The 27665-nt window shown below is 44.1% G+C and overlaps 3 protein-coding genes across 7 annotated transcripts; 2 read left to right on the forward strand and 1 right to left on the reverse strand.

Moving 5' to 3' along the window:
- The first annotated feature begins 341 nt into the window (after positions 1-341).
- On the forward strand, positions 342-4176 carry LOC117594569 (dynein heavy chain 17, axonemal-like). The gene is made up of 7 exons (XM_034292544.1): positions 342-531; positions 1183-1362; positions 1458-1640; positions 1717-1899; positions 1977-2120; positions 2554-2779; positions 3823-4176. Exons 1-7 carry the CDS (start codon positions 352-354, stop codon positions 4068-4070), a joined length of 1344 nt encoding a protein of 447 aa, XP_034148435.1. The 5' UTR covers positions 342-351; the 3' UTR covers positions 4071-4176.
- On the reverse strand, positions 3955-21406 carry LOC105021319 (CDP-diacylglycerol--glycerol-3-phosphate 3-phosphatidyltransferase, mitochondrial). Of its 5 annotated transcripts, none has more exons than XM_010888900.4 (10): positions 21272-21406; positions 15694-15904; positions 15029-15206; positions 14715-14904; positions 14416-14594; positions 13561-13772; positions 13140-13431; positions 11841-11989; positions 11466-11608; positions 3955-4052 (listed from the first exon to the last, which is right to left on the reverse strand). In XM_010888900.4, exons 1-9 carry the CDS (start codon positions 21388-21390, stop codon positions 11489-11491), a joined length of 1650 nt encoding a protein of 549 aa, XP_010887202.3. In that variant the 5' UTR covers positions 21391-21406; the 3' UTR covers positions 3955-4052; positions 11466-11488. The 5 variants fall into 5 exon arrangements, with proteins under 5 accessions (XP_010887202.3, XP_010887200.3, XP_010887199.3 ...); XM_010888898.3 differs by having other exon boundaries at positions 3971-4055; XM_010888897.3 differs by having other exon boundaries at positions 3973-4058.
- Positions 21407-22487: 1081 nt separating this feature from the next.
- On the forward strand, positions 22488-27340 carry socs3b (suppressor of cytokine signaling 3b). The gene is made up of 3 exons (XM_010888906.5): positions 22488-22936; positions 24297-24764; positions 24987-27340. Exons 1-3 carry the CDS (start codon positions 22832-22834, stop codon positions 25530-25532), a joined length of 1119 nt encoding a protein of 372 aa, XP_010887208.3. The 5' UTR covers positions 22488-22831; the 3' UTR covers positions 25533-27340.
- The last annotated feature ends 325 nt before the right edge of the window (positions 27341-27665 follow it).

Consider the following 27665-nt stretch of genomic DNA (forward strand, 5'->3'; position numbering starts at 1 on the left):
CTTCATGGATGAACTTAACCCTAAACTTAACCCCAATTCAGATGAAGTTTCTTCCTGACAAAACTGTAGGCATCAAACACAGGCTTGGACATGTTCTTAATGAAGATGCTACAATCTTTCTCAGTAACCCTTAAAATGTGGTTATAGGCACTTATTACCCAACATCGCCAGGAGTACAATAGGTTATTAATACACATACAGAAACAATTCACATAAAACATCTATACATTACCATGTATTTATGTTCTTTCACTATATTTGCTCTTCTATATTTGAACAGTGCATTTGAGATTCATGTAGTCTGTGTTCATACTTTATTTCCTGTGTCTGTGTTTCTAGGACACATTGGAGATGTGCTCTAAGGATTCTGAGTTCAAGGTGATCCTGTTTGCATTATGTTACTTCCACGCTGTTGTGGCTGAGAGGAGAAAGTTTGGTGCTCAGGGCTGGAACAGATCTTACCCCTTCAACAACGGAGACCTCACCATCTCCATCAATGTGCTCTACAACTACCTGGAGGCCAACTCCAAGGTGTGTTTGTGTGTAATAACACTGTCGTGGAAATTACCACAAATGATGGAGAAAAGTCTGAATACTCAAATTGAACCTTTATTCATACAGCAATTGTAGGAAACTTGTGGTTAGGCTCAGATCCAACCCACTGGTTGTTGAATGATATTCGGACCGTGGCTGAATAGGAGTCACCCCACTGGGTCACACCCCTTCCCAGAGGCCTTGGGCTTTCTCTTTGCAGAACAAAAGAACAGACAGATTAACTGATAGACCAGATTAACAGGTGGTTTAAACAGACAAACAGAATGACGGAGACCCCAATGATCTACTGGTACCATTCAATGATGACCATAAACAAATGAACAGAGACCAGATCCCCTTTCTCACATTCCTTTTCTCATCTAAACGAGGAGACTCAGTACTCTCCCATGTACTCAGTTCTTCAACCAGTAATTCCCTCTGGCCCTCTCACCTGTTTATTACTTCTTTTGTTGCCCCATGATACAGCAAGATCCCTTTCATGGATTTGCAAGCTATAAACAAAGGCCTGTTATCTTTTTGTCGTATGTCAAATTTCCTTTCAATCTGAAAATCGTTCAATCAGCCTAGAGATAGTGGTGGGAACAGAAGATATACACAAAGTGATCTTACTTCCTACTCCGCCTCAAGGTGCCCTGGGATGACCTGCGCTATCTGTTTGGGGAGATCATGTATGGTGGTCACATCACAGACGACTGGGACAGGAAGCTGTGTCGTACTTACCTGCAGGAGTACATCAGACCTGAGATGCTAGAGGGGGAACTTTACCTCGCACCTCGCTTCCTTGTCCCGCCCAACTCTAACTACAAGGTCTGAAAACACGGTTTCATTACAAAACCAGGCATCACCCTTAAAGAGAAGTATCGTTACCTCTCAGCAACCCTTGTGTGTGTGTCTCCGTCCAGGGTTACCATACGTACATTGATGAGGTGCTGCCTCCAGAGAGCCCCTACCTGTACGGCCTCCACCCCAACGCTGAGATTGGCTTCCTCACCATCACCTCTGAGAAGCTGTTCCGAACTGTGCTGGAGATGCAGCCCAAAGAGTCTGACGCTACTGCGGGAGGGGGGATTTCCCGAGAGGAGAAGGTATGAGGGTCAAGCAGGTAAACACCCCCACCCACCCACCCACTACTCTTGACCTGAAATGATGTTTCCCCTACAGGTGAAAGGCATCCTGGATGAGATCTTGGAAAAACTGCCGGATGGTTTCAACATGATAGAGATCATGGCCAAGGTGGATGAGAGAACTCCCTACATTATTGTGGCCTTCCAGGAGTGTGAGAGGATGAACTTCCTCACCAAGGAGATTGCACGTTCCCTCAAAGAACTCAACCTTGGACTAAAGGTAGGGGAGGGACGGTGGCTTTACAGCTGGTGTGTTGTCAAGTCAGTGGTATGTGAGGTTTCACCATGTGTCTGTAGGGTGAGTTGACCATCACCACAGACATGGAGGACCTGGGTAACTCTCTGTTCCTGGACACAGTGCCAGAGTTCTGGACCAAGCTGGCCTACCCCTCCCTACAAGGCTTGGGGGGCTGGTATGCCGACCTGCTACTCAGGATCAAGGTACACCCAAATACAACCTCTGATCAGGGCACCAATCTGTCAGTCCAATAGTGTGTCTCTGAATGCCAGGTCTTTTCCCATTAAGCCACATATGCTGTTTTTAGGTCATACACATAGTAATTACAGTACAACCGCAGTCAGGGTTTGGTTAAATCGCAATAAATCAAAACAATAATTTGTCAATTTCTGGTTGAGTGAGCAGCATAAGACCCAGGACATCAGCAGTGCTTTGGAAGACACTGACAGTCCCGAGTCCACCGGCAGATACTGCAATGAAGCAGATTCCTATTGCATTACAGAATATAATTTGTAGATACTTTAAGATGTATTGATTTATACTTACAATTCATCAGAATTAGTATTATCTCTGTACATACTCTTCATGCTCTGATGTTTTATTTATTCTTGTGGGTCACTGTGTGTGTGTGTGTAGGAGTTGGAGGCATGGACATGTGACTTTACACTCCCCACTACTGTGTGGCTGGCTGGTTTCTTCAACCCCCAGTCTTTCCTGACTGCCATCATGCAGTCCACGGCCAGGAAAAACGAGTGGCCTCTAGACAGGATGTGTCTGTCTGTAGAGGTAACCAAGAAGAACCGCGAGGACATGACCAGCCTACCCAGAGAAGGGGCCTACATCTACGGCCTCTACATGGAGGGTACGGTTATACGCCAGCCTGCTCCTGCACAGTCCTGACCAGGGTACTGTTAAACCCAGAAATACCAGGCCCTCATTACAAAATAGATTAGGGCATTACAGTCCTAACTCACCACATTGGGATTTGTATCTCTCAAAACGTAAGTATACACTCTTTAATCAATGAGGAACATCTTCCTCCATCTTCTGGACAATACACACTCAGTCATTAACACACTAAACATCACGTTCAGTCAAATATTTATTGACATTTTAAAAACACAAATAATTTTTTAGTTACAAAGATAGTCATCCACACACACATCAAGGCATGAGATGGTTGGAGTACTGTAGTAATCTCTGGGGGGCAAAATTGTCCAGTTTGGGACTGCTTTCCACACAGGGTTAGGGCCAGACTGGACTGGAATTCCTGACAGTAAGTCAGGTTTGCCAATTTCTGTGAAGCTTGTCTCTGTGAATAGTTGCATACATTTTAGTGATTTAACTGAATCGCTTTTCCATAGCAACTTACATTATTCTCGTACATCTGTTTCACTACAAGATTCCATTCCCCCATCACAATGGGTTGATGGCTGATTCAAGATGAAAACCTCAGCCCTTTTGCTTTAATTGCATTTTATTGGCACTTACTACAGAAATCTTTCCCCAGGCCCTTATTAATACATTTTTGGAAATTAGGTGAAATGCATTTACTGTATGAACCCACATGTTCATACACACCGGTTTCATTACCTTCATGCATCTCCTCTCATGATACAAAACCTTCCCCTCTGTCAATGCAGAACTATTGGAAAGGTTAACGAACACACTAACATTCCTCCTGCTGACATGTACTCAGCTGCTGTTAGATAAATAGGTTTATATGAATGTTCAGTTAACTTAAAACACAAATAAAAAACACTTTACTACTTTTCATGACAAAAACACAGTGCTAATTCTTCAAGCAATGGTAAAGTGGTCCATTCGTTCAGTGATGCAGATATCCACCGTCCCAGGGGTTGATGATTGTTCCCGTTCAAACGTTCATACGGTGTGTGTGTGCAGGGGCACGTTGGGACACCCAGACGGGGGTGATAGCAGATGCTCGACTGAAGGAGCTGACCCCCAACATGCCAGTGATCTTCATCAAGGCAGTACCAGTGGACCGGCAGGAGACCAAGAACATGTACGAGTGTCCTGTCTACAAGACCCGCATGAGGGGACCCACCTTCATCTGGACCTTCAACCTTAAGACCAAGGAGAAGCCTGCCAAGTGGGTACTGGCTGCCGTCTGCCTGCTCCTCAGTGTGTGAAAAAGAAAAAAGGCACAACACTTTAATATACCTTTTTAAATAAATACAAATATTTTTCAAAAACCATGACATCAGGATTCTCTTCAGCACAGGGACATGATCCTCAATACAGCTATAAATTAGGTACATGATTTTTGTCCTAAAGATGAATGCTGATTTTAGAAACACCAGGAAAAATGAAAAACACTATTAGTTTTTAGGGGCACGGTGTAGAAACCTGCCTCTAACATTTATATCACTGAATTTCATCAATGACTCAACTGGTCCACAATGGTATTAGCTGGTTCAGGTTGGGAGGGATAGTTGTGAGGGTGTCTAAAGTGCAACTGACAAGATAGTTTAAATGGGGAATAACTCTGGAACTATTTTGTAGAAAAACAATGTTTGAAACATTGCTTAAGATGTCTAATGGTCATTTGTGTTTATGCATGCAAGTAATACAGTAAAAATCTTACATATGGCACCTTTAAGTTTTCTCACTGTTCCTAGAAAACTCCCCTAGGGGTCAGCCTGTACCCGTATTTCTAGAACACACAAAACTGCAGATATTGCTTTTTGTTGTTAGTGCAAACCTTTCAATGGGAAAGTGAGGTGTGTGTATTTGAGGGTTTCCAGCCAAGTGCCAGTACAGAAGGGGTTGGCAACATGCCACGTCTTTCTATACATTTCCTCCAACAAAAGAAAGAAAAACATTTTAGATTGAAACACTAAAACAAAGTTCCCCAAACTAAAACCTCTGCTGTATTTTCAAGACAGGTGACCGTCTGCACTAGTGTCATTTCAATGCCAAAATATTTTAAAATGTCACTGTCAAAATGGACCTTAAAGTACCTAACAACTTTTCATTTTAGTTTAGGGAACGGCACCTGGTGTGTTTGTAGATGTGTGTGTGTGTGTGTGTGTGTGTGTGTGTGTGGTTGTTTTTCAGAGAAGGGCGGGAAGGATGTCCGTGAATAGATAACCAGTTTCCCGGACTAGGTCATTTAAGAGTCATGTTGTGTGTGACAGTGTGAGAGAGACTGTACGTGAGATATGCTACTAGTTGCAAAAACATTTTTAGTATTGAAACACGTTTTAGTCCCTAAATAATCCCTAAATAATAAATAGCCAAACCAGTTGGAGTACAAAAATAGACACACCCCAAATCAAATTTTCTTACAATTTTAAATGAAGATAACTATTAATTAGTAATGCTGCATAGTTCTAGAAAGTTCTGGAAAATAATTCTGACATTAAGTAACATATTCAAAAGTTATATTACACAGCTCAAAAAAATTAAGGGAACAAATAATCGTCACAGTATAACACCAAGTCAATTAAACTTCAGGGATATCAATCTGTCCAGTTAGGAAGCATAAGCAATTGTGAATCAATATCACCGGTTTTGGTGCAAATGAAAGTGACAACAGGTGCCCTGGAGAGGCAAAAGTAAGACAACCCCCAAAAAGGGAATGGTTTTGCAGGTGGTGGCCACATACAATTGCTCTCTCCTTATTCTTCCTGATGGATTCTTCTCTAGTTTGTGTTTTGCTAGTGTCTTTGGCACTACTGGTAGCATGAGGTGGTACCTGCAGCCCATTCTGGTTGCACAGGTAGTCCAGCTTCTCCAGGATGGCACATCCATACGTGCCATCACAAGGTTTGCTGCATCCCCTAGTACAGTCTCAACAGCATGAAGGAGATTCCAGGAGACGGGCTGTTACATGAGGAGAGTTCGACAGTCCCATAAAAATGCATCAACCCAGCAGCAGGACTGTTGTCTGCTATGTGCGAGGAGGAAGAAGAGGAGCACTGGCAGAGCCCTACAGAATGACCTCAAAACAGGCTACTGGTGTGCATGTTTCTGAACCAAACTCCAAAACAGACTCATTAGGGTGGCATGAGGGCTCGTCCTCTAGTGGGACCTGTGCTCACAGCCCAGCACCGTGCATCTCGACTGGCATCCCATTCTTTTCACAGATGAGAGCAGGTTCACACTGAGCACGTGACAGACGTAGGAATCTGGAGATGCCGTGGTGAACATTATGCTGCCTGCAACATCATCCAGCATGACCGCTTTGGCGGTGGGTCAGTGATGGTCTGGGGAGGCATATCCTTGGAGGGTCGCACAGACCTCCACATGCTAGCCAACAGTACCCTGACTGCTTTTAGGTACCGGTATGAAACCTTCAGGCCCATCTTCAGAACGTACGTTGGTGTCGAGGAGTTCACTGATGCCCTGATCCAGGTCTGGGAGGAGATCCGCCAGGACACCATCCACCTTCATCAGGAGCATGCCCAGATGTTGTCAGGGGTGCACACAGGCACGTGGGGGCCACACACACTACTGAGTCACATTGTGTTGCCATGATGAAATTCACACAAGTGGGAACAGCCTGTGATTTCAATTGTTTATTTTGATTTAACGAGAGTTTCAATCCAGCCCTCAAATCGGTTGGTGACTTTGGTTTCCATTGAACGTTGTTACATCATTCGTTGAGAACTAAATTACACAATGTACAGTAAAGCTTTGTATTTTTTAATGTATTTAATTCATCAATATCTGCTGTGTGATTAAGGTGTTCCCTTAATTTTTTTGAGCAGTGTATTAACTTAATATTACGTTTTTTATATATATTAAGTTATATTATATAAAAGTTTGTAGAACAAGCTCAATTATACCAGTGCATGGTAAAATATCCCTATTAACACACGTAGGGAGTAGGGCTTCAAATTATTTGGAGTTAAATAAGTGTTTGCCATTTTTGATTATCTAGGACAGTGGTTCCCAACCTTTTCAGTTACTGTACCCCCAAAAAGAATTTGCACTGCTTGGAGTACCCCTGAAGTACCCCCTCATGTTCATTTCACTAGTAAGTCTATGGTGTCATGAGTGTTTTCAAGTACCCCCTGTGGAAAGGCCAAGTACCCCCAGGGGTCCTAGTACCCCTGGTTGGGAACCACTGATCTAGGATAATCCTGGACTGTGGAGACACTTCTTTTTCGAATTATTACAGTTTTGAGTTTGTTCGATTTTTTTGAAAGGAAGCCTCTCTCCAGGCTACAGTGGAACGGGGCAACCGCTATAGCGTTGGAAAATATATGAAACATTTGTTTTCCAAAACGGGAAGGCCAGGGTATATTGATATAGGTCTCTTTATGTTCTCTAAAAACAAGTTGTGCCAAAACAAGCATTGCATCAATGGTTATCGCTGTTTATTCTTTCTGGATAATGATTTGTATTAGCTAATGCCGCACAGATGAATGTGTTTGCGAGGAGGCTGGATCCAGTCACAGGCTTTGTTTACAAAACTGTAGCCCACGTTACCTAGTACTCCATTTGTGTCTGTTTATAAGCAGCTAATACAACTATTTTTTGTTTGACAAACGATGGAACACAAAGACGATTGCATGACTACAGGTTTGAGCTAGAGAAGGAAGAAGGAATTAGAAGCAATGGATGAGAGGAAAGGTGAAGATCTGTTATTACCCAACTTTGCAGCCCAGGCCTGACCAAAAACTTTGGTGGACTTTTGGTGTTCTTGCCAGAGGTGTAAGCAGATGCCCAGTGAAGAGGACAGTTTGTGCTGTAAGAATTTGATTTTATTGTTACCTAATGCCATCGAGAACCTAGACGTGTCCGTGGATGAGTCTCAATCGGCTCCAGTGTGCACAACAGACGGCACTGACTTTCAGGCTGTCAAAACTTCCACATCCCCAAAATAAATAGGCACAGGCCGGAGGGACCAAACAACTCTCAAACCCGTAAGTAGGCATGTAATAGCTATTTAGATAATACTGTCGTAAACCATTTCCTGCAGCATTGATATGTGGAGGTACTGAAATACCTACTACCTTAGCATTAGCACAATTTCTCCTGTTTGGAACAGCCATGTCAGTTGCATTCCTATACAATTTTGAAAAACCTTGGGCTCCTCTGATAATTGCAATGAATGAAAATAAAATGTTGCCTCCCCAAAGTAGGTTTAATTTCATACTAGGCTAATGATTAGGATTTGGCCCCACACCTGTACTCCAGGGCTGTTTGGTTGCGCTGCATGTCCAACACGGCGGACAGGCATATTTAAAAGAAATTATATTTAGTATTTTCCTTTTTGTTGTACATTCTTAGTAAAGTCAGCAACATCAAAATTTTCCCCGCAAACCTGATGGTCAGTCAAGCAAAGTTGATTGATGCAAACACTCGAGTCAATCTGTAGGACGATGAGCCAAAGTCTGAAAATGGAAGCCTACGAAAAAAGTAGTCCGTGAACTAGATTTCATTTTATCATCACTACTGGGAACCGCACATTGTCAAACCAATGTGATGAATTCCCATTAATTCTGATTGTTGCAAGCTAGTAAATTCTGCTATTAAAACTGACCCCTGTTCAAAAGTCTGCATACCCTTAGTTCTTAATACTCTGTATTGCCCCCTTTAGCATCAATGACAGCATGCAGTCTTTTGTAATAGTGGTCTATGAGGCCCCAAATTCTTGCAGGTGGTATAGATGCCCATTCATCTTGGCAAAATGCCTCCAGGTCATGCAGAGTCTATGGTCGTCTTGCATGAACTGCACGTTTGAGATCCCCCCCAGAGTAGCTCGATGATCTTAAGGTCAGGAGACTGATGGTCACTCTAGAACCTTCACCTTTTTCTGCTGTAACCACATGAGGGTCAACTTGGCCTTGTGCTTAGGGTCATTGTTGTGCTGGAAAGTCCAAGAGTGTACCATGTGCAGCTTTCATGCAAACTGTCTGCCAGTATTTTCTGAGATCATGCTGCATTTATCTTGCCATCCATTTTCACAAGATTCCCCATGCCTTTAGAGCTCACACACCCCCCAAAACATCAGTGAGCCACCAGGAAACCTCACAGTGCGGAGGGTATTCTGTTCACTATAGGCACTGTTGACGCCTCGTCAAACATAGCGCTTATGGTTGTGACCATAAAGCTCTATTTTGGTCTCGTCACTCCAAATTACAGTGTGCCAGAAACTGTGAGATGTGTCAAGGTGTTTTTGGGCATATTGTAACCGGGCATTGGCGCAGTAAAGGCAACTCGACCATGCAGCTCAGTTTTGTTCACGTATCATTGTATTGTTCTCCTTGAAACAACCACACCGTCTTTTTCCAGAGCAGCTTGTACAGTGGGGCAAAAAAAAGTATTTAGTCAGCCACCAATTGTGCAAGTTCTCCCACTTAAAAAGATGAGGCCTGTAATTTTCATCATAGGTACACTTCAACTATGAGAGACAAAATGAGAAAAATAAATCCAGAAAATCACATTGTAGGATTTTTTAATGAATTTATTGGTAAATTCCTAGGTAAAATAAGTATTTGGTCACCTACAAACAAAATACTACAATGTGATTTTCTGGATTTGTTTTCCTAATTTTGTCTCTAATAGTTGAAGTGTAGCTATGATGAAAATGACAGGCCTCTCTCGTCATTTTAAGTGGGAGAAATTGCACAATTGGTAGCTGACTAAATACTTTTTTGCCCCACTGTGTTTCTCCTGGGGTTACCTGTGGGTTTTTCTTTGTATCCCGAACAATTCTAATGGGAGTATTGTCTGAAATCTTTCTTGGTCTACCTGACCTTGGCATCAATAGATCCCCAAATATTCCACTCCTTAATAAGTGATTGAACAGTACTGACTGGCATTTGCAAGGCTTTGGATCTTTATATATCCTTTTCCATCTTTATAAAAGTCCACTACCTTGTTACGCAGGTCTTTAGACCGTTCTTTTCTGCTCCCCATGGCTCAGTATCTAGCCAGTCCAGTGCATCCACATGAGAGCTAACAAACTCATTGACTACTGATGCACAGACACTAATTGCAATTCCAAAAGCCACAGGTGTGGGAAATTCACCTTTAATTGCCATTTTCACCTGTGTGTGTCACAAGGCCAAACATTCATGGGTGATTTCTGTTATCATGATGACTTAAAAAGGAGCCAACCAATTATGTAATAATAATAGGCTTCATATGATCACTATCCTAAAATAAAGTTTACATGATCAATCATATTTTCAAAATCAATGCCAAAATTTCACAATCTCTGCCAGGGTATGCAAACTTATGAGCACTGTATGTTCTGAGGTAGTGCATCGTTCATGAAGAAGTGTGTTTCACGTAGAACATAAGCATTGATACAGTGCTAGTTTTGGAGAAAAAAAACATACAGAGACCTATATCATTATACCCTGGCCTTCCAGTTTTGGAAAAACGAATGTGTCATATTTTCGAACACTATAGCAGTTGCCCCGTTCGTCCAGAGAGAGGCTCTTTTTTTTTTTTTAAAGAACAAAAACATTTATTACATTAATAATAATAATAATAATAATAATAATAATAATAATAAAAACAAACTCAAAACAAATAATAAAACAAAAATTAAAGGTGTCTCCACAGTCGAGGATTATGCTAGATAAATCAGAAAAAAGGTCCCAGGTTCAAAAATAGCAAACCTTTAAGTGAGAAAACAAGCAGCATAGTGTAGTGAATTATTGTGCAATTTTAATAGCTTTTTTTTGTTGATTTAATTCCGCTAAGTTTGAGACGTCCCCTTAAATTTTTTCATCATCTTACAGTTACATTTATTTGGGCCTGGCAATAAATGCAACAGTTTGCAGCAGAACTGCAACATTGTATTATTATCCCTCTTGTTTTGGTGCAGGTGAAGTGTTATTAAAGGTGAATCCATGTAATTATTAGCATGTCAATCTGCCGCCCTAGACAACCGCCTGATGTGCATGCTGAGCTGAACCTCCTGTAAGTGAGAGATAAGAGACTTCTAATTTATTTTAGATCAGACAGTACTCATAGCCGTGGGAACAAAAATACCCTACAGTTAGATACCATCTATGACCATGTATTTGCATGAATGTGGTGACATTTCCTCTAGTACTTCACAGTATGAGAAGGAATGTGGCCAATCCTCAGCGACTGATCCCATACACTGACACTTTGTCACACCGAGTGACATAACATGATAACAAGACCATTTACCGTCACCTTAACAAAAACAACACTTCCTGCAGAGAAAGATAAATATACACACCTGTTGGTTTCACTATCAAAGGGAATACCGACAATACCTAGTATATTATCCTAACCCAAACTTTTAATCATTAAACTTAACCCAAATCAGATAAAGCAGCCTAGGTTGGGTTGAGACTGCAGGCTGGTACACAGCAGTGACTGGTTGATTTTTACTGAACAGGAATTAGTAATTCAGTACTTTTTGAAAAAGTACTGTTGAGCTAGCACTGGTGTGTGTGTGTGTTGTCCAGGTGTGGACACTTTTTTTTATTGTTCAAGAGCCATATGGGGTTGCCAAAATCCAGCACAAAGTTTTTTTCCTTCCATGGCCAAACTGCCGTTGGTCATACTGAAAGGGCTATCGCTACCTGTTATTGGCTGAGTGAGTCTTTCAGAAGAAGTTCTTGATAAGTGGAGTGATCAGTTTGACCCACAGCTTTACGTGGCGATCTGGCTGCTGGAATGTAGAGCTGGACACCTCTGTAGACCTCTGGTACAACATCTCCTGCTCCTGTGTGTGAGAGAGTGTGAGAGAGAGAAAAGAGAATGAAAAAGGCTTTATGGAGGGGAGTGGCCGTTAATCTTAGGTCATTAAATGAAACATCAGTGTAGCGATAAATCAGTTCACAGTCACATCAAAGCATATAAGGTTTCAAACAGGTATTCCTATCCGGTTTGCTTTGCACATACCAGGCACTCAAAGTAATAGTCCTTTACTAGAGCGGAGTTGTGGTTTGACCTACCTCCTGCAGCTGGGCCTGCAGTTCCTGGTTTTCTGTTACAATAGCGATCTGGGCCTCAAGGTCCCGGTGCACAGACCGATAGCCAAAGTTAGGAGAACCAATCAGAGTCAGGCACGGCCACACCTGCCCCCGCAGGTAGTACCACAGCCCTGCAGAGACACCGAGATAGAGAGAAAAGTATAGTGAGTGGTAGAGCGAGGAAGAGTGAATGGGGCAGAGAGAGAGAGAGCGATAAGGGGGATTGGTAAAGAGAGCGAGAGCTCTTTTCCTACATGTGCTTTTTTTGCAGCATGGGGTCAGGGTTGTTTCTACTGTAATGGTCATTGATTCTCCCAGCTGGGTGCTGTGTTCCCCCCGTTCTCTCCTGCAGTGTGCTGTGCTTACGGGAAATGGACAGCTTTATCTAATAAACAGGACTTCTCTACGAGCGCATTAAATTACATTCCACTGACGCTGCTTCACTGTGCCTCTCTCATTGTGTGCTAGCCTTACCTCCTCAAGCTTCTATAGAAACACACTTACCTAGCTACTAATGCACTAATATATTTGTTCTGAATCAACGGGCCTCTCATTTCCAAAAGTCATCCTCTGCCAGGCAAAGGGCACTTGAGGTCAATTATGACAAAACCCTCTGGGAACCTGAAACATGTCTTTCCTCACGTAATCTTGTGCAACAGTAAAACTCACCACATCAAGACACCTCCAACCCATTAACTCTGTATGTAAAAGTTGTCCACCTCAAAAGCACCATAACACCAAGGAAAGGATCTGCTTAATGAAAATGTGGGTTTAGGATTCTTCACAGTTCTTTTGTTTGCACACGTTGCCTTTTTATTCTGTAATATGATTGAATTTAAGAAAAAATTACAGAAATCCCCAAAAGTCATCCAAACCCAGGAATAACAGTGTGCGCGCCTCGTGCGTGTTTCCTTGGCCCAGGGTTAATGGTGAATGACTTGACCCACGACATGTCTGGGTTACCACAGGGACTGAACAGCGGGGCCAGATACCGGAACAGTATAAAGTGGTCAAACTGGCTGACTCTGTCTGTGTCTTCCAGCCTGTCTCAGTTCCAAATGGCACCCTGTTACCCAGAGGACTATGGTTAGAAGTCTAATTCAGAGAATAGGGTGCCATTTGGGCTGCACCCTCTGCTTCCCAGCAGCCTGCTGTTTCACGATTGAACATCACGACATCAGTCATAACACACCCAACCAGCAGTCAGCACAAAGGGGGACAACCAATCGGAATCCATCTCAGCTCTCAGGACAAGCATTACTTTCTGTGTGCATCACCCACCCTTGGCATGAAAAGTCCATTGTGCTCGGTGGTACTCGTAGAGGTGAACTCTCTCCTGCTGTCCCAGCTGGGACACTTTGGTGTAGAACTGTCTGGCAATGTGGATGTAGGCCGATGGGATCTCCCCAGCAATTCCCTTGGCGCCGAAAAACCCGTTGACCTCCGGAGAGGCAGTGAGGATCCGGTAGTCAGCGCCCGCCTTCAGAACCAGCGACATGTATGCCCTAGTCAGGTTGAAATACCCGGAGGTCAGGAACACTGTGGCCCCGGCATCTGCGTCAGTCAGCAACCGCTGTCAGGCAACAAGGACAGGCCGCACAGGAATGACAAAAACTATGTTAAAAGATAACGGGTGCCTTGACATTAATTAGAACATATTTGGTAAAGTGTAGAGAGAGTGTGCACGAGTGCGCATACTCACCTGTGTGATCTGCTCATCCACCTGTATTCCGAGGGGTTTCATCTGAATTAAAGGAAATACCCAAGTGTCCTCCTTCCCTCGGTCTTCTCCTTCCCCCTCAACCCCCTCCCTCTCCGAACGGCGTGATTCTGAGACATGCTGCCGCGTTCGAGCAGTGTTCACTGCGGTCATGATGTGTCGCCGGGCTGACGTTGAGAAATCATCCCGGTTTCCTAGGGACAACAAAGAGGGAGGTACGGTAAGGGAATAAACACACCAATCTGGATAACTACACACTAAATATGTGTGCAGCAGAGCAGGTGAGCGGGTAAGTACAGCAGGTCATTCAGTTCTGGGCATTAGGGCTGTGGGTCAATACCGCCTGGCAGCTGGCGCCAACCGCAGACATGACTCAAGAGTGGGAGAGGAGGGAGAAGGAGAGGAGAGGAGAGAGGAGGGAGAGAAAATGTGAGGGGAGGGGAGGGTTAGATGGATATGTGCAAGCTCAGCATGAGTTCATTCTAAAGACATGTTTTTACTGTAAAGGCAGCCATCTTTGACCTGGGGAACTTCATTCACTAATGATAAGTGTGTGTCCTCCCACTCCATATTGTTTACTAGCAACAATGTGACATCACTGCTCTATTTCTGGTCTTTGACAACTGTGGTCCGGTCCTGCAGACATGATGTCATTCAGCACTCGACCCAAAATCCTAACTGTCTGTCTGTTCTCTGGTTACACCCCCCCCCCCCCGCCCCGCCCCCCCTTTTCCAAGGACAACCAATTACACTACATTAAGACAGCTTGCCAGACAAAATGCACAAGGAGCCGGGGTGTGCATGTGTGATACGTTTCCATCCATGCGTGAGAGGTACCTCTGTAGGGGTGCACCATGCCGTCAATCATGTCGACAGAGTTGTCGGGCTTTAGCTGCAGTGACACGTCTCCCACGGCGCCCACCAGATCAGAGAAGAAGTCTGCCACTTCTCCACAGTTCTCCAAGAGCACATAGCGATCTTGTCTGTTGGTGAAGTACGAGTCACTCAGGTTGGCCCTGCCCCGGTTATATGGGTGACATGGGAAAGCAAAAACAAAGAGGCCAAAGGTTGAAAAGATACCAAATTAACACAACACCAAAATCAAAGTGTGTGTGTGTGTGTGTGTGTGTTTGTACCCGCTGATGATGAGGTCATCGTCAAACAGGTAGACTTTGATATGCTGTACCCCAATGGTCTCGTTGAAGCGCTGTGGGACCAGGAGCCTGAGCAGGCCTCTCAGATCCGGGGTGTGGTACAAAGACACGCGTACCTGACGGCCATACCGCTGTAGCAACGGCAGCAACATGGTCCTGGAGTTAGTCTCCCCTACACACACACAGTTCCACAGGTCACACACAGGCAGATGGACCCAGGTGGGGGAGTGGTGGTAAGAGACTGCATTCCCCCTCTCACACGCATACGTGCAGATAGGATGTCCACACACTCCTACCTCGTGAGCCACGTGTGTAGTCCAGTAGAACAGAGACCTGCAGATCGGGGTTGTCACCCTCTTCCTGGGAACGCTCCAAAGCCTCCTGCATACAGTCCACCAGGTCCCGTTCCAGGGGTCCTGTACCCAGATAAAGCGAGGCCATTACCACTCGCTTCTTAGCCGTCTTTATACGAGCCTGAACAGAAAACAACACTAATAAGATTAAAAAGTACACACCCAGAGTGTTTAACTCCCTCAACGCACAGACACTATTTACTATCCTTGTGGGGATTATTCCTATTCAAATCTTTTTTTTTCTCTAACCATAACCCTAAATACAGAACATTAACCCTTATTCCTAACCCCTGGCTCCAAGTGTAACATTTACCCTAAACATAACCAGTATGACTGACTGTCACCATCACAAATACAGATCTGTACACAAAGACAGCAGGGAAAAGTCAAACATGACACAGACAGACAGACACAGAGACACACAGACTGAGACACAGTTACTGAAGAAAACAGTGTACACATTTCCTGTCACTCACAGCGCAGTGATAAACACAAAGAACCACCCGAGAAACAATCGATCCATTCATTTTGTTCCAGTGGAATGTTGGTACACCATATTTAGACTACGATTCCCAGTCCCTTATGTTAACACACCAACGTCCACAAACCTTCATGGACTGGTAGAACTGGTCCGGGGAGTTGAGGATGTGGATGTGTGAACCAGGCACCCTGAAGGCAGGCACATGTTCAGCCATCCAGCAGAAGCGGGCATGGAGGCCATCTGTGCCCTGAGCTCCAGTCGACCCAGGGGATCTGAAGACAGGCAGTGGAGAGAGATCGGTCTCTGCAAGGAGAGGGGCTAGGAGCAGAACAGATGACCTGAAGTAGAGGGAGAGGTGGAGGCAGAGAAAATATTTGTAGTCAGCCTGCGACTGGTAAAATGCCTTGCCTCCTAGATGAGCAACTCTGCTTTCTTGGTTGGATGATAGGGCATAAAAGGCCCTTCTTGCATTGTTTCTAAGGTCATTCACGGCCATACTGTCTGGAGGTCAGGCAGATGGAGGTGTAATTATTTCTGAGCTAGGGCAATGGTGTCTAGGTAGTCTGTGGTCTTGGCATAAGGAAGTCTTTTTTGAAATAATTTCTGTCTTCCTGAGACTCACGATCAAGATCCAAATCTGACAGTATTCAAGGAGGAGAACTAGGTGGGCCTCCCGGGTTGGGGGTGGAAACACTGCGACAGTTGTCCGATTCCAGTGGGGTCAGCCTGGAATCAGACAATTCTGGTTCCCCGGACAGTTTCTTTATATAAATGTGGAAAAGAGTGGGGCCCAAGCTGCGTGCCTATCTCCACCCCTAACCCTCGGAGGACATCTGTCTGCTTCTCAACACTCACGCTACACATGTAGTGTTTCCAGCCGTGGCCTGAAACAAAGATAGTTCTGTGTAATTCTGCATATTTATTTGAGGGAAGTAAGAGAGAAAAACCCCACTCCACTCAATTCTGTATCTTGTGTACACTTTTGTAGTTTTGTGAACTGTATGGATTCTCCCTCTGTTCACTCGTCACTTTGTATTTTTACTGGTTTGCAGTTAGCTTGCCATCTTAAGTGCTGGTTCAATTCACAAATGTTGCCCCAACGATGGAACCAGCTTCCTCTTGAAGGTGGGAATGCAGTCCTTTCCGCTTTCAGAAAACTTCAGTGATCACAGCTTTGAATCTTTTTGGGTATACCTCTTTCAGCATTGCACATCTGGATTTATGTAGATTCTCCCATACTTCCTTGCAGATCCTATTAAGCTCTTCTTTAGAAGTCAAAAACCACAACATTTCTGAATACTTTCCAAAGGGACTGTATACTACTAGAGTTGGGTGGTTGTCTCGTCTACCCATCTTATGTTTTATGCACTAACTAAAAGTTGGTCAGGATAAATTAAGTAAACCTTTTTTTTATTTTTTACATCAGTTGTGCAGTGTTTTGGTAAGAAAACTATTTAAAATTTGCTCAGGATATTAAGTATGCTGTTGATTAAGATTTTCTTTTTCCAGAGGTTTACTCACATTCCCAGTAAATTATTTAGGTCAAATTTGTCTCCAATTGTGTACACCAAGGTGATCAAACTTAGATTTTACATATTAGAGAGGCCAGAACATAATATTTACAGATGGCTAATTTGAATGTGGTCTTTGAATTTTATAATATTATTTAAACTACCATCAACACCACAGACCTTTTTGGGTGTGATGGTTTTTATTCCATCCTGCAGTTCTTTCAATTTGATTTTTAAAAATCCAGTCTCTCTCTCCCGCCTTCATTTCTCAATGTCTCTCTCCATTCTTTTTTTTTGTCCTGATGAGATTTACATGGTTATCAAAATTCCAAGCGAGGGGTAAGCCTAAACAAAAAACAGATCTTATTTGAAGTTAATCCAAAATCCCTTTTGGGGATAAATGGTCTAATGATGAAAGAGCCGCTTTCAGATTTTACCACTGGGCAGTTCCAGCCACAACGCCTCTCTGTGATAACACACCTCCTGTGAACAACCTCCCCTACCCCTGGATGCTAAGGCCCACACCCGTGTGGCTGTATTACTGCCCTTTCAGTGAACTGGTCTTTACACATAAGACACACACACTCACAAAATCAACAACTCAGAGGTAGGGAGGAGCATGACCTCAAACATCACACAACATTCCGCCGTTTTAATTTTCATCCTGACGCAATTCTCTCACGGCGACAATATTATTAAGACTTCATTCAGGAGACACAACAGAGGATGCCTTCCAAAAGGCAGGGTAGTCCATATGTAGTCCACTCGTCGTGAGCAGGACCCAGAGGGCTCCATCTACGAAGGGCACTACATTATAAGATGCCATTTGGGACTGACCCTGTGCAGAGAGTCATGAAAGAACAATGGCTGGGAATTATAGTGTGGGTTCAACCCACAAACTAATTTAAGACCAAACATTCACATACAACAGTGAGAGAGAGTCGCTGAGAGAGCAAGACCAGTGGCTTTTTGTTAATTTTGAAGCAAACCAATGATGTAGTTCAGTATATAGACAATGACTAGAGATGAACCAATTTTTATAGAAGAGCAAAGGGGATTTCCTAATAGAGTAGAAATTCATTATTTTGCATACCGTAACTTTATGGAGCCAATCCCTAGCTAGCTAACTAGCAAAAATAAATAAACAAAACCTCAAGTAACTTGCTCACTGTCTGAGTAAAAGTGAGGTCATACTGCCGGACAATGGGCCACTACTCACCCTACACTTATTCCACGAGCCCAACATGTAGACCTGGAGTCACTAGAACTCAACAGCTTGACAGGGGGTCAGTTAATGGGATCTGTACAAACATTTACAGCAATCTCACCAGAAATGTGTTCCTTTTCAGTGTACTAACATTTATTTGCATTTCACCTGTCATATTCAGTGCTTTGTAAAAATATCTAGAACCTCTGCAAATTCTGTTATAACTGTATTAAGAAATACATTGACATTTCATTCTGTTAGATATTTTATTTTTTTTAAAATTGGTTCAGATATTGGTTTAATGTTGGAAAATATCTGTAAGTAAGATGAACTGAAATATGTGGCTTGCATTAGTACCCAACTTTCAGATTCATATTTGGTAAAGATACGTACCAAATTTGCATAGTGTAAGAGACTTTGAGAGTGACTTTGGCCCAATATTCCAGACAGATTTGCAGGTTCTCTTGCTGCTCCCTATATTTGGCTCCATCCATTCTTCATTACATTTTAACAAGATGCCCATTTCCTACGGATAGGAAACATGCCCACAGCATGATGCTGCCGCCACCGTACTTCAATCTAGGGTGGGTCTTGACACTGTCTTGGCCAAAAAGATCTACACTGGTTTCATCTGATCACAAAACATTTTCCCTTATCAGTTGTGATACCTTCCTTAACTCTAGATGGTACTTAACTAAGGTTACATCTTTCTTACCATCCTCCCATACAGACCAGTGTTATGCAGAGCTCAATATGGTTGACTAGTACACAATTACTCCATTGTTGAATCTCAGGACAGGAGCACTTGGACTATGCCTCAGTGTAACCTGAATTGACTCCTAGCTCTGATTCCAAAGTGTCCTGTAGTACACAAAGTATTTGTAAGGGGGGGAAAAAACACTGTTTAGCCATAACCTAATTATAGGAAGAATCTCTCTCCACTTGCACAGCACCTGCAGTGAGTGGAAGAGAGATTATGTAGTGTTATGGCAATTCCATTGAATAGAACTCTCTAGGAAGTAGATACAGAGAAAATTATTTTGGCACAATTGGCAGTTTATTTCTTTCAAGGAGAGAGGTATCAAAGCTTACAGAATAAACTGTAAGACATCTCTGAAGTGACACAGGACTTACATGTCAAAAGGTAAGCAAACCCGCTGGAAATGTATTTTTACAGTACAGCTTCAAATGGCTCATGTTCTAGGGTTCTCTCGCATGCACTGCCTGGTTCAAGTCTCCCCATTGCATTTTGATAGGACTGACATTTGGGCTTTGACTTGGACATTCCATAACCCTCCATTTCTTCTTAATGAGCCATTCTGTTGTGGTTTTGCTTGTGTGTTTTGGGTCGTTCTCCTGTTGCAAGATCCATGTTTGGTTCATGTTCAGCATTTTGACAGATTCTTTGGTACAATATGGAAGTCATGGTTAACTCAATGATGACAATTCAATTAGTCACAAACCATAATACCACTGGTTCTTCTGTTCAAAGGCAGTGATTCATTTTCACCTACAGTATCATGGCTTCTGGAATTGTGATTCAACAACTACAACTTTGACACACTGCAGTCTCCTTCTCACAGTTGACTGATTCACTTTGACATGGATTGTGGTAAGACTGTTGCCTATTTTCCAAAAGCTCTGAGAGACTTCTATGAGCATTTGTCCATACCCCATTGGGTTGAATTTGCTGGGATGACCTTTTCTATGTAGAATTCCAGGGGTCTGGACTTTCCTCCATTTCTTGATGCTCCATTGGACAGTGAATACTTCTGAATTGATTGGAAAGGGCTTTGTAACCACTCCCACACTATGGGCATCCATAATTGTTTTTCTTAAGGCTTCTGATAGGTGACATGTTAATTTTTAGGGGGATAGGGGTGAGTGGCCTGTTCCTTTGGCTCAACTGGGCTCCAATCAAACATGTATCACAGACTTTTCCCTGAACCCACTGACCTCTCCATTCACAGGCCCTCACGGTCTCTCATTGATCAGAATCCGATGACTGCATAGATCCACAATCCTCCCCTCAATAATCATCTGTTTCAGTAAGTTAGCAGACTCAGTTGGTGTAGGATAAATGAAGATGAGATAAAGCTCAAGGCAGTATCTCAAATGGCACCTCATACTGCAGATCTTGTGGTGGACACCCGTCATGAAAAATAGACCGATTTTAAATTTACACAGAAAACAGGGTGCATTTCGTACACAGTCCGAAGGTTGATCTGTCCATGGAATGACAGTCACTAACCCTGACCTGGTTTCTCATAGTGCAGCAAAGTCTAGGCTTGAAATTGAGTCAGAGCTCAGTGCAAGTAGGTGTATGTGCAGCTCCATGTTATTATCATGTCACTAATATATATATATACACGTATGTACAGGCCATCTGGCTCTAGTTGGTACTTCTGCTTTTTAGGAAAACACAAGAAAGACAACAAGGAGATTTCCTCTTTCTGAGAATTACTGAGTTACTCTTCACACGCAAACAACTGGACCGAAAGGTCAGGGAAGACACTGCAGACTGCTAAAACTTGACCTAGTCTGAACAGTTACAGACATAATATATCCCTATGTTAAGTATTGGTGGAGTTTTTTAATCTTTTTACTTTATTAAGAAATTTGAATGAAACACGCATTTTCGGGCCGGTACTTGCAAAAAAAAAAATGCACTGGAAGACTTCAATCAATAAATCTAGCTAGCTAGCTAGCTCTATGGTTAAATACAGAAAAGAACACAGTGGCTGGTGGCTGGCAAACTCAGACGTTTGTTTTTGTAAAGCATTTTATTTTATTTTTTATTTCTTTACCTTCGCCATGCCCATGGCATGAACATGTATTTACTACCTGTGGAAATACTGGCATGCAACCGCAATAACAACATGGTAACACTAGTGCATGCACGTGAAGTGTCATTAAAACTGGCGAATAAAAACATGGTTTTCACTCTTTTTCTTTTCCCCGCCCACAACAGTGCTGTAGTACCTTACCCTCTCCTTCGATCCCGCGTGCGGAAGAATCGGTCTGATATGCGGGTGAAAACCCCGGTCAGGACCGGTTTGTACACCGAGTACACCAGCCTCCTCCATGACATGGGAGCCGCCATCATACTGTCGTTTCAATCAACCCAACTTTATTAACACACTTTCACTGACTGAGGTAAAATGGGTTTCATATTCAAACATTCAACAGCCATTCACTGCTAGAATACCTATTTAAACATTCAGTGATTCTTGAGATGCAACTTTCTTTAGCACTGTTGTAGTTAATGCATGAAGTTAGCCTTTTATTTAATTTAAATCACAGTATATGAAAATGTTAATGCAAATAAATGCATACAGACATCACTAACTACAGAATTTGTTGATGAAAGATTGCTCTCAGCAATCAGTGAAGAATGGAAGTTGTTTTCAACATTTAAATATGGTAGCAGTGAATGTCTGTTAAATGTCTTTCAGTGAAACCAACTTTACCTCAATCACAGTACTGGTGAACATCAGCTTTATTATTGTGTAATATAATATAAATAAACGATTATGCCCTAATTACATTTTATTGAGAACAGAATTTGGATGAAAAAAAAATGTCAATAACTGATGCTGTCTGGTCAAGTTGCTCTCAGTGGTGCAACTGCATGCATACCGTTTTGAAAATCTGATCATTCATAATATTTTCAGCATGAGAAGTGTAATGACGTAGTGACATTTCTACACGTCTGTTTATTTATGACACTGTTTTGATAACTGGCAATATTATTCCAAGAAAAGCTTTCACTCTATTGCGAGGAAAAAGCTGATAAATCAAGTTTCAGTTCATGCGCGACCTCTTGCGGTCTCCAGTGTGTCTCTTCTAGAGCTGTGATAAGGCCACTTTATTGTACTACCATACATGTTAGCTATCTAATGGAGATATTCCAAGACAAAATATGTATTTGAGACGGGAGCCCACCTAACATCCTAGTATGCAGAAAGCTTTGGATAACTGCAAACGTGCAGGCTATTACCTGGTCATCTTTCTTCGCTTAATTTATAGCTTACCGTAATAAGCATGAGTGTAAGTTGTGTAAACTTTGTTAATCAGTGCAGTCAGCAGTAAACTTGTCTAAGTCGTTAGGCGAGTTGTCGGCCAGGAATTATAGTTTTCCTCAAGGATAAATAAGCGGCTCCAACTCATTTCACCTTGTCAGGGCAGAGCCTGCCGGAGTGGAGGGGAAGGGAGGACTCAGCAGCAGCCAATACGGGAATCGTCCCGTAAAAGAAGGTCACACGCTGATTGTTTATTGGCAATCTGCCAAGAGTGTGTGTGCGTCTGTATGTGTGTGTGTGTGTGTGTGTGTGCGCGCGTGTATGTGTGTGTCGGTGTGTGTGCGCGTGTGTTTACTGGAAGAACCTCAGAACTGAGGAGGTGGAGCCTTACGAATATCAGCTCTACTAGTTGGCCACCTTAACACAGCCCGTTTGCTGGAGGAGATATAGAAAGAAAGCGAGGACGCCGACGGCTTTGCAGACAATAACCACTAATTATTTCGTCGGCAAGAAGAAGCGTCGTTAATGACCAGGTTAAGAAATGATTTAACGCGAAGACATTTGGGGACCGTGGATATTTTCTGCCCCCTGAGAGGAACGCTGGAGCCTGGGACAGGAAAGATCTCCAAGGTAAATAAACAGGCTCGTACACTGTCCTTAAACCGTTGCCCATCAGTCTGTATCCCCCAACTGCATATGCGTGCATTGTGCCAGTGTTAGACTTTGCAATTACGAGAAACCTAATAATAGTGGCGGCGATGTGCTCAGCTATTTGGTCTCGAGCAATTAATTGCCTCTTCAAAAATCCCAGGGAGTCGGGTTCCTATTGAGAACGAACTGTAAATGGCGCAGTGCAGAACAGGACTACGCTATGGTTGGGACACACACTCTCCCCTTTCCAGATAACATTGTTGATTTTTCACTACGATTCAGACAGACCGTGTTTAGAATATGCGGAGCTAGCCGAATTATGGCGCCTCCGGGCGCTTTAAGTGGCACATGCGCTGGTCCTTGGAGAATATAGGTCCCGTTCGGTCCCCACTGATCGGTAACAAAGCGAGAGAGTTAGCGTAGGTCCAAATGTCCGGGGTTGCCTATTTGCCCTGAAACTGGAGAACCACAGCCGCTGCTGAAACGAGCTGCAAGCTGCATGGGAATGAGGTTATTTATTCAGAATGAACCGAGACTCATTCATGATAATCCGGTTTCCCGAAATCCCCCCGGGGTTGCGCGCGATCGAAGGCAATTGAATACAGTATCAAATTCGTCTGACTGCTGGAGAGCGAGAAAGAGAGAGAGAGAGGGAGATGACAGTGAAGTTGTTTAATGATTACTTTATAGTATATCGTGTATAACGTTGTTAATGAATGGCCACAGTCACATAGGGGACCTTAATGTCGGCATGTTCAAACAGAGCACCAGTTGTTCAGGACATGGTATAGGCTACTTATGTAGTTATATGTATATAAATATGCACTGCATTTTTGACATGTTAGTGGTTTGGGGTATATAGAGAATGACCCATTCACCGTGTGACTACGATTTTACTAAAAATAGGTTTGGCGTGTTTTCGTGGATCGGTTTTCCTATACAAGATGTAATTTCTAAGCTATTGTTGAAAATACATAATTCTGTTTAAAAGTGTTTTAAATTATTTTATTCAGTGGGTATGCCTTAATGTTGATTCAGTTGGGAAAATCTACCTCATCTGACCTTTGAAGTGCTTGCGTAAGGATCAGTTACGTTGACGCTATTATAATTACCATTGTCACTCTCCCACTCTCCATTGCCCTGTATCCATCTCCTGCACAGGGATTTTATCTTGTTACTTCTGCCCTTGAGCAAGGCAATTAACCTCATTTCTCTCCGGTAGTCCAGTGTTGCAGCTACTTGCACCATTCCGTCTGGAAGTGTTAAAAGCAGAAGTTACTTTAGGAATGACACTAAAGTGGGCCTAATATAATTCCTAACATCTCTGGTCTCTCCACAGCTGTCTGCGGTGGGAGGTCTGTCTGTGGTCTTCTCTGGACTTCTCCTCAGTGTCGTCGCACTGGGAAAAGCGTGTCTTCCCCACCTCCCTTGCGCCCTCCCCCCCTCTTCCCTGCCTCCCTCACATCCTCTCCCCACACCCCTCACACCCTCCCCCACCCTCCTCCCTCAAGTCCTCTCGCCTCTTCACCCACTCCTGCACGCCTTTGTCCTCCTCTTACCCTTTCCCCACAATTCGCACTCTCCCCTTTCCTTCCTCCCCCCTCCTCTCCTTCCCCTCCTCCCTGCTCTGGACCCCCCACCCCTCGGTCCGCGAGCCGAGCGGGGGGGTCAGGGCGCCATGGTAACCCACAGCAGGCGCAACCCCCCCGCCATGAGCAGCGTACCCCCCCCAGGGGCCAGAGGTCAGGGGTCAGAGATGCCTCCCCAACGCTACAAACCCTTCAGCTCACACGCACACTACCAACAGGTCAGGTCACTAAAGTCACCATGTGACCAGCTCCGTTTGTTCTTTAGGCAAACCTACTTAAATGAACCCATCATTATCATTTCTCCTTTGTTCTCAGGTGATTTGTTCAGTTGCTATGAGTACAACATCATTTATTATGGTTCCTGCCCTAGGAACCTTGTCTGCAGTAAAATAGAGACTGTACTAAACAACACGTAATAATACATGGTTCCCCTGGTTTAGGTTCTGTGCGCTGTGCGTAAGCTCCAGGAGAGTGGCTTCTACTGGGGTGCCGTGGGTGGTCGTGAGGCCAGCTCCCTGCTCCGCTCCCAGCCGCCCGGTACCTTCCTGGTTCGAGACTCCTCCGACCACCATTACTTCTTCACTCTATCGGTCCAGACAGCCTGCGGGACCAAGAACCTCCGCATCCACAGCCAGGGGGAGAGTTTTTACCTGCAGCCTGACCCGCAGTGCTCACACACGCCTCCGCGCTTCGACTGCGTGCTCAAACTGATCGGACACTACATGGGGAAGGAGGGCGGCGGCGGCGGAGGAGGAGGAGAGGTGGGGGGGAGCGCGGCGGAGGGGGACCCCGTGGGGCCCGGGAGTGTGTATCTGATCCACTCGGGGGGAGAGAAGGTTCCGCTGGAGCTGCGTCGGCCCCTCCCCTCCTCATTGTCCTCCCTGCAGCACCTCTGTAGGAGGACCCTGAACGGACACCCCCGCGACACACACCAGCTTCCTCACACAGTCAGAGACTTCCTGGAGGAGTATGATGCCCCCATCTGACCCACACACACACACACACACCTCGTCACCACTAGGAGACTTTAAGAGTGCAAGATGATCCTAAGTTGATGCCATTGCTTTAGTTAACTATGGATACCCCTCCTCTCCTGGGCAGACAGACGGGCAGTTGGGAGTCAGGATGAAGCTGGGCTGGGTGGGGGGTCAAATGTTTTTTCCCTGTCAACCGGTGATCAATTCTCCCAGCAGGCGCTGTGATCTGGCAGTGAGGAAGATTAACCAGAAAATGCACAGAGTGAATGGGCACACACAAGCAAATACACACACACATACACACACACACACACACACGTGCTGTTGTCTGTGGTTTGTTTTGCCTTGGCTGAGGTACAGCTGTCTCCCTCTGTGAGTAGAAGTGTTCCTGTCTTCCGCTTTTTCCTGCCTGACATGTAAAATGGGTTCACTGGACTAAGAGAGGCAGCGAGGGAAAGAAAGAGCTGAGGGGGGGACGGGTGAGAGGCATAGTTAGAGAGAAGGAGAAAGAGGTGAGGGGGGACAGGGGGAGCCATAGTTAGAAAGGAGAAAGAGCTGAGGGAGGAATGGGGAGGGGTGTAGTCAGCAAGAAGGAGAAAGAGGGCGGGGACTGGGGAGAACTGCATTGCATTAGAACCCAGGGGCCCAGGACAGAGAGGACATGTTTGTGTACATTGTAACGTCCACATTTCCACTGCTGCCTGCCAACTAGCATTGCCTCATAGGAGGGTGTGGGGGAACCAGGGCTGACCACAGCCACAGGCTTCATACAGCACACGCGCGCACACACTGAAGTTAGCCTAGATATAGCTTCACTGCAGCTCTTCTGTTAGACCGTGATGGAGGTGTCTCTGTCTCCCCCTCTAGCTGGGACTCTGAAGACTGCGCCACTGAAATGTGAAGGTAATTTCGATTTAGCCGGGAACAGCAGAATGTGAAAGCAGTCTCCCCTAGTGCAGGGACATTGCCCTTAAAATTCTTATCACGCTGTTAGGCCTATAGACTAAAAGCAGGATTTAGTCTCTCTCTGACCCCCGCCCCCCCCAACATATCTTTCAGTTTCTCTCTGCCCCCCCACCCCACCATCCGCAACATCTTTTTGAGAACAGGAGTTGTGACAGTGAGTCTGAGCAGGACGTTGTTAGTCAGACAAAAGTTCTGGCCGCGGACCAAAGCTAACAGTAGATCTTATTATCTATGACAGACGGGCACAAACAACATTGGGTGTCCCGAGTGCGCCCTTTTCCCTGTTGCATTTCAAACACAGTGCCCTGTGTAGAATTCAGGGTGCTGGTTGGGGCTCTAGAAAAAAACAGCAACTGAAGCTTAAAGTAGTCTGCAGTCAGTCGCTAGCGGTGGAGGTGGTGGGATGAGTCCGGCTGAGGGGGGATGAGGGGGGAGAGACATGGTGGGGATGAGCCGGGGGAGGTTAGAGGTTGTCTCGGTGAAAACAATGACAAACCCATACTTTGATGGGGATGATGATGATGATGATGATGATGATGATGCTTCAGCTGAATCCACATCTTTCTGCTAGGATCCTCGGTAGGAGAGCAGCCTTCTTCATTTGTATCATATACTATTGTCTTATCGGCATAATGTGTGGCACCAGCCCGTCTGTGTGTCAGAAGTACTCGTCTTTTATAAAGACAGCTCATACCCTTGTCACTAGGCTGGTAGACAGTGCTCAACCATCTGGAACTGAACAAAACACATTACAAAACAGAAATGGAAACAGGAACTTTGCACATATTTATATTTCTAAGGTATTTCAATAATTTATATTAAAGAGCACTATTTTTACAAAATGGAAATAATTATCCTTTTGCCTTCATTTGTCTGTCTTTTGTTCATAACTAAAATAAATAATCAAACCGTAGAACTATATGCCCAAGAGTTACTTTGAACAATTTCCACTGAGTAAAAACACGTCTATTTGTCGAACAGTGCATGAGCAAAGTTTAGTAACAGACTGATGATACAAACCTTATTTTCTCAACACACTTTCAAGTTAATAATATATATTTTTTGGTCTACATTTCTATGGAAGTTGTTCAAAGAGCAGTGTTATTGTTTAACATTCATTGGTGTTTTGTCTAAGATACACTTTCAAGTGAAAAAAGTGAGTGTCAGTGTTACTCT

This window comes from Esox lucius, chromosome 6 (genome assembly GCF_011004845.1).
Source record: "Esox lucius isolate fEsoLuc1 chromosome 6, fEsoLuc1.pri, whole genome shotgun sequence".
In the NCBI taxonomy this organism is placed as follows: domain Eukaryota; kingdom Metazoa; phylum Chordata; class Actinopteri; order Esociformes; family Esocidae; genus Esox; species Esox lucius.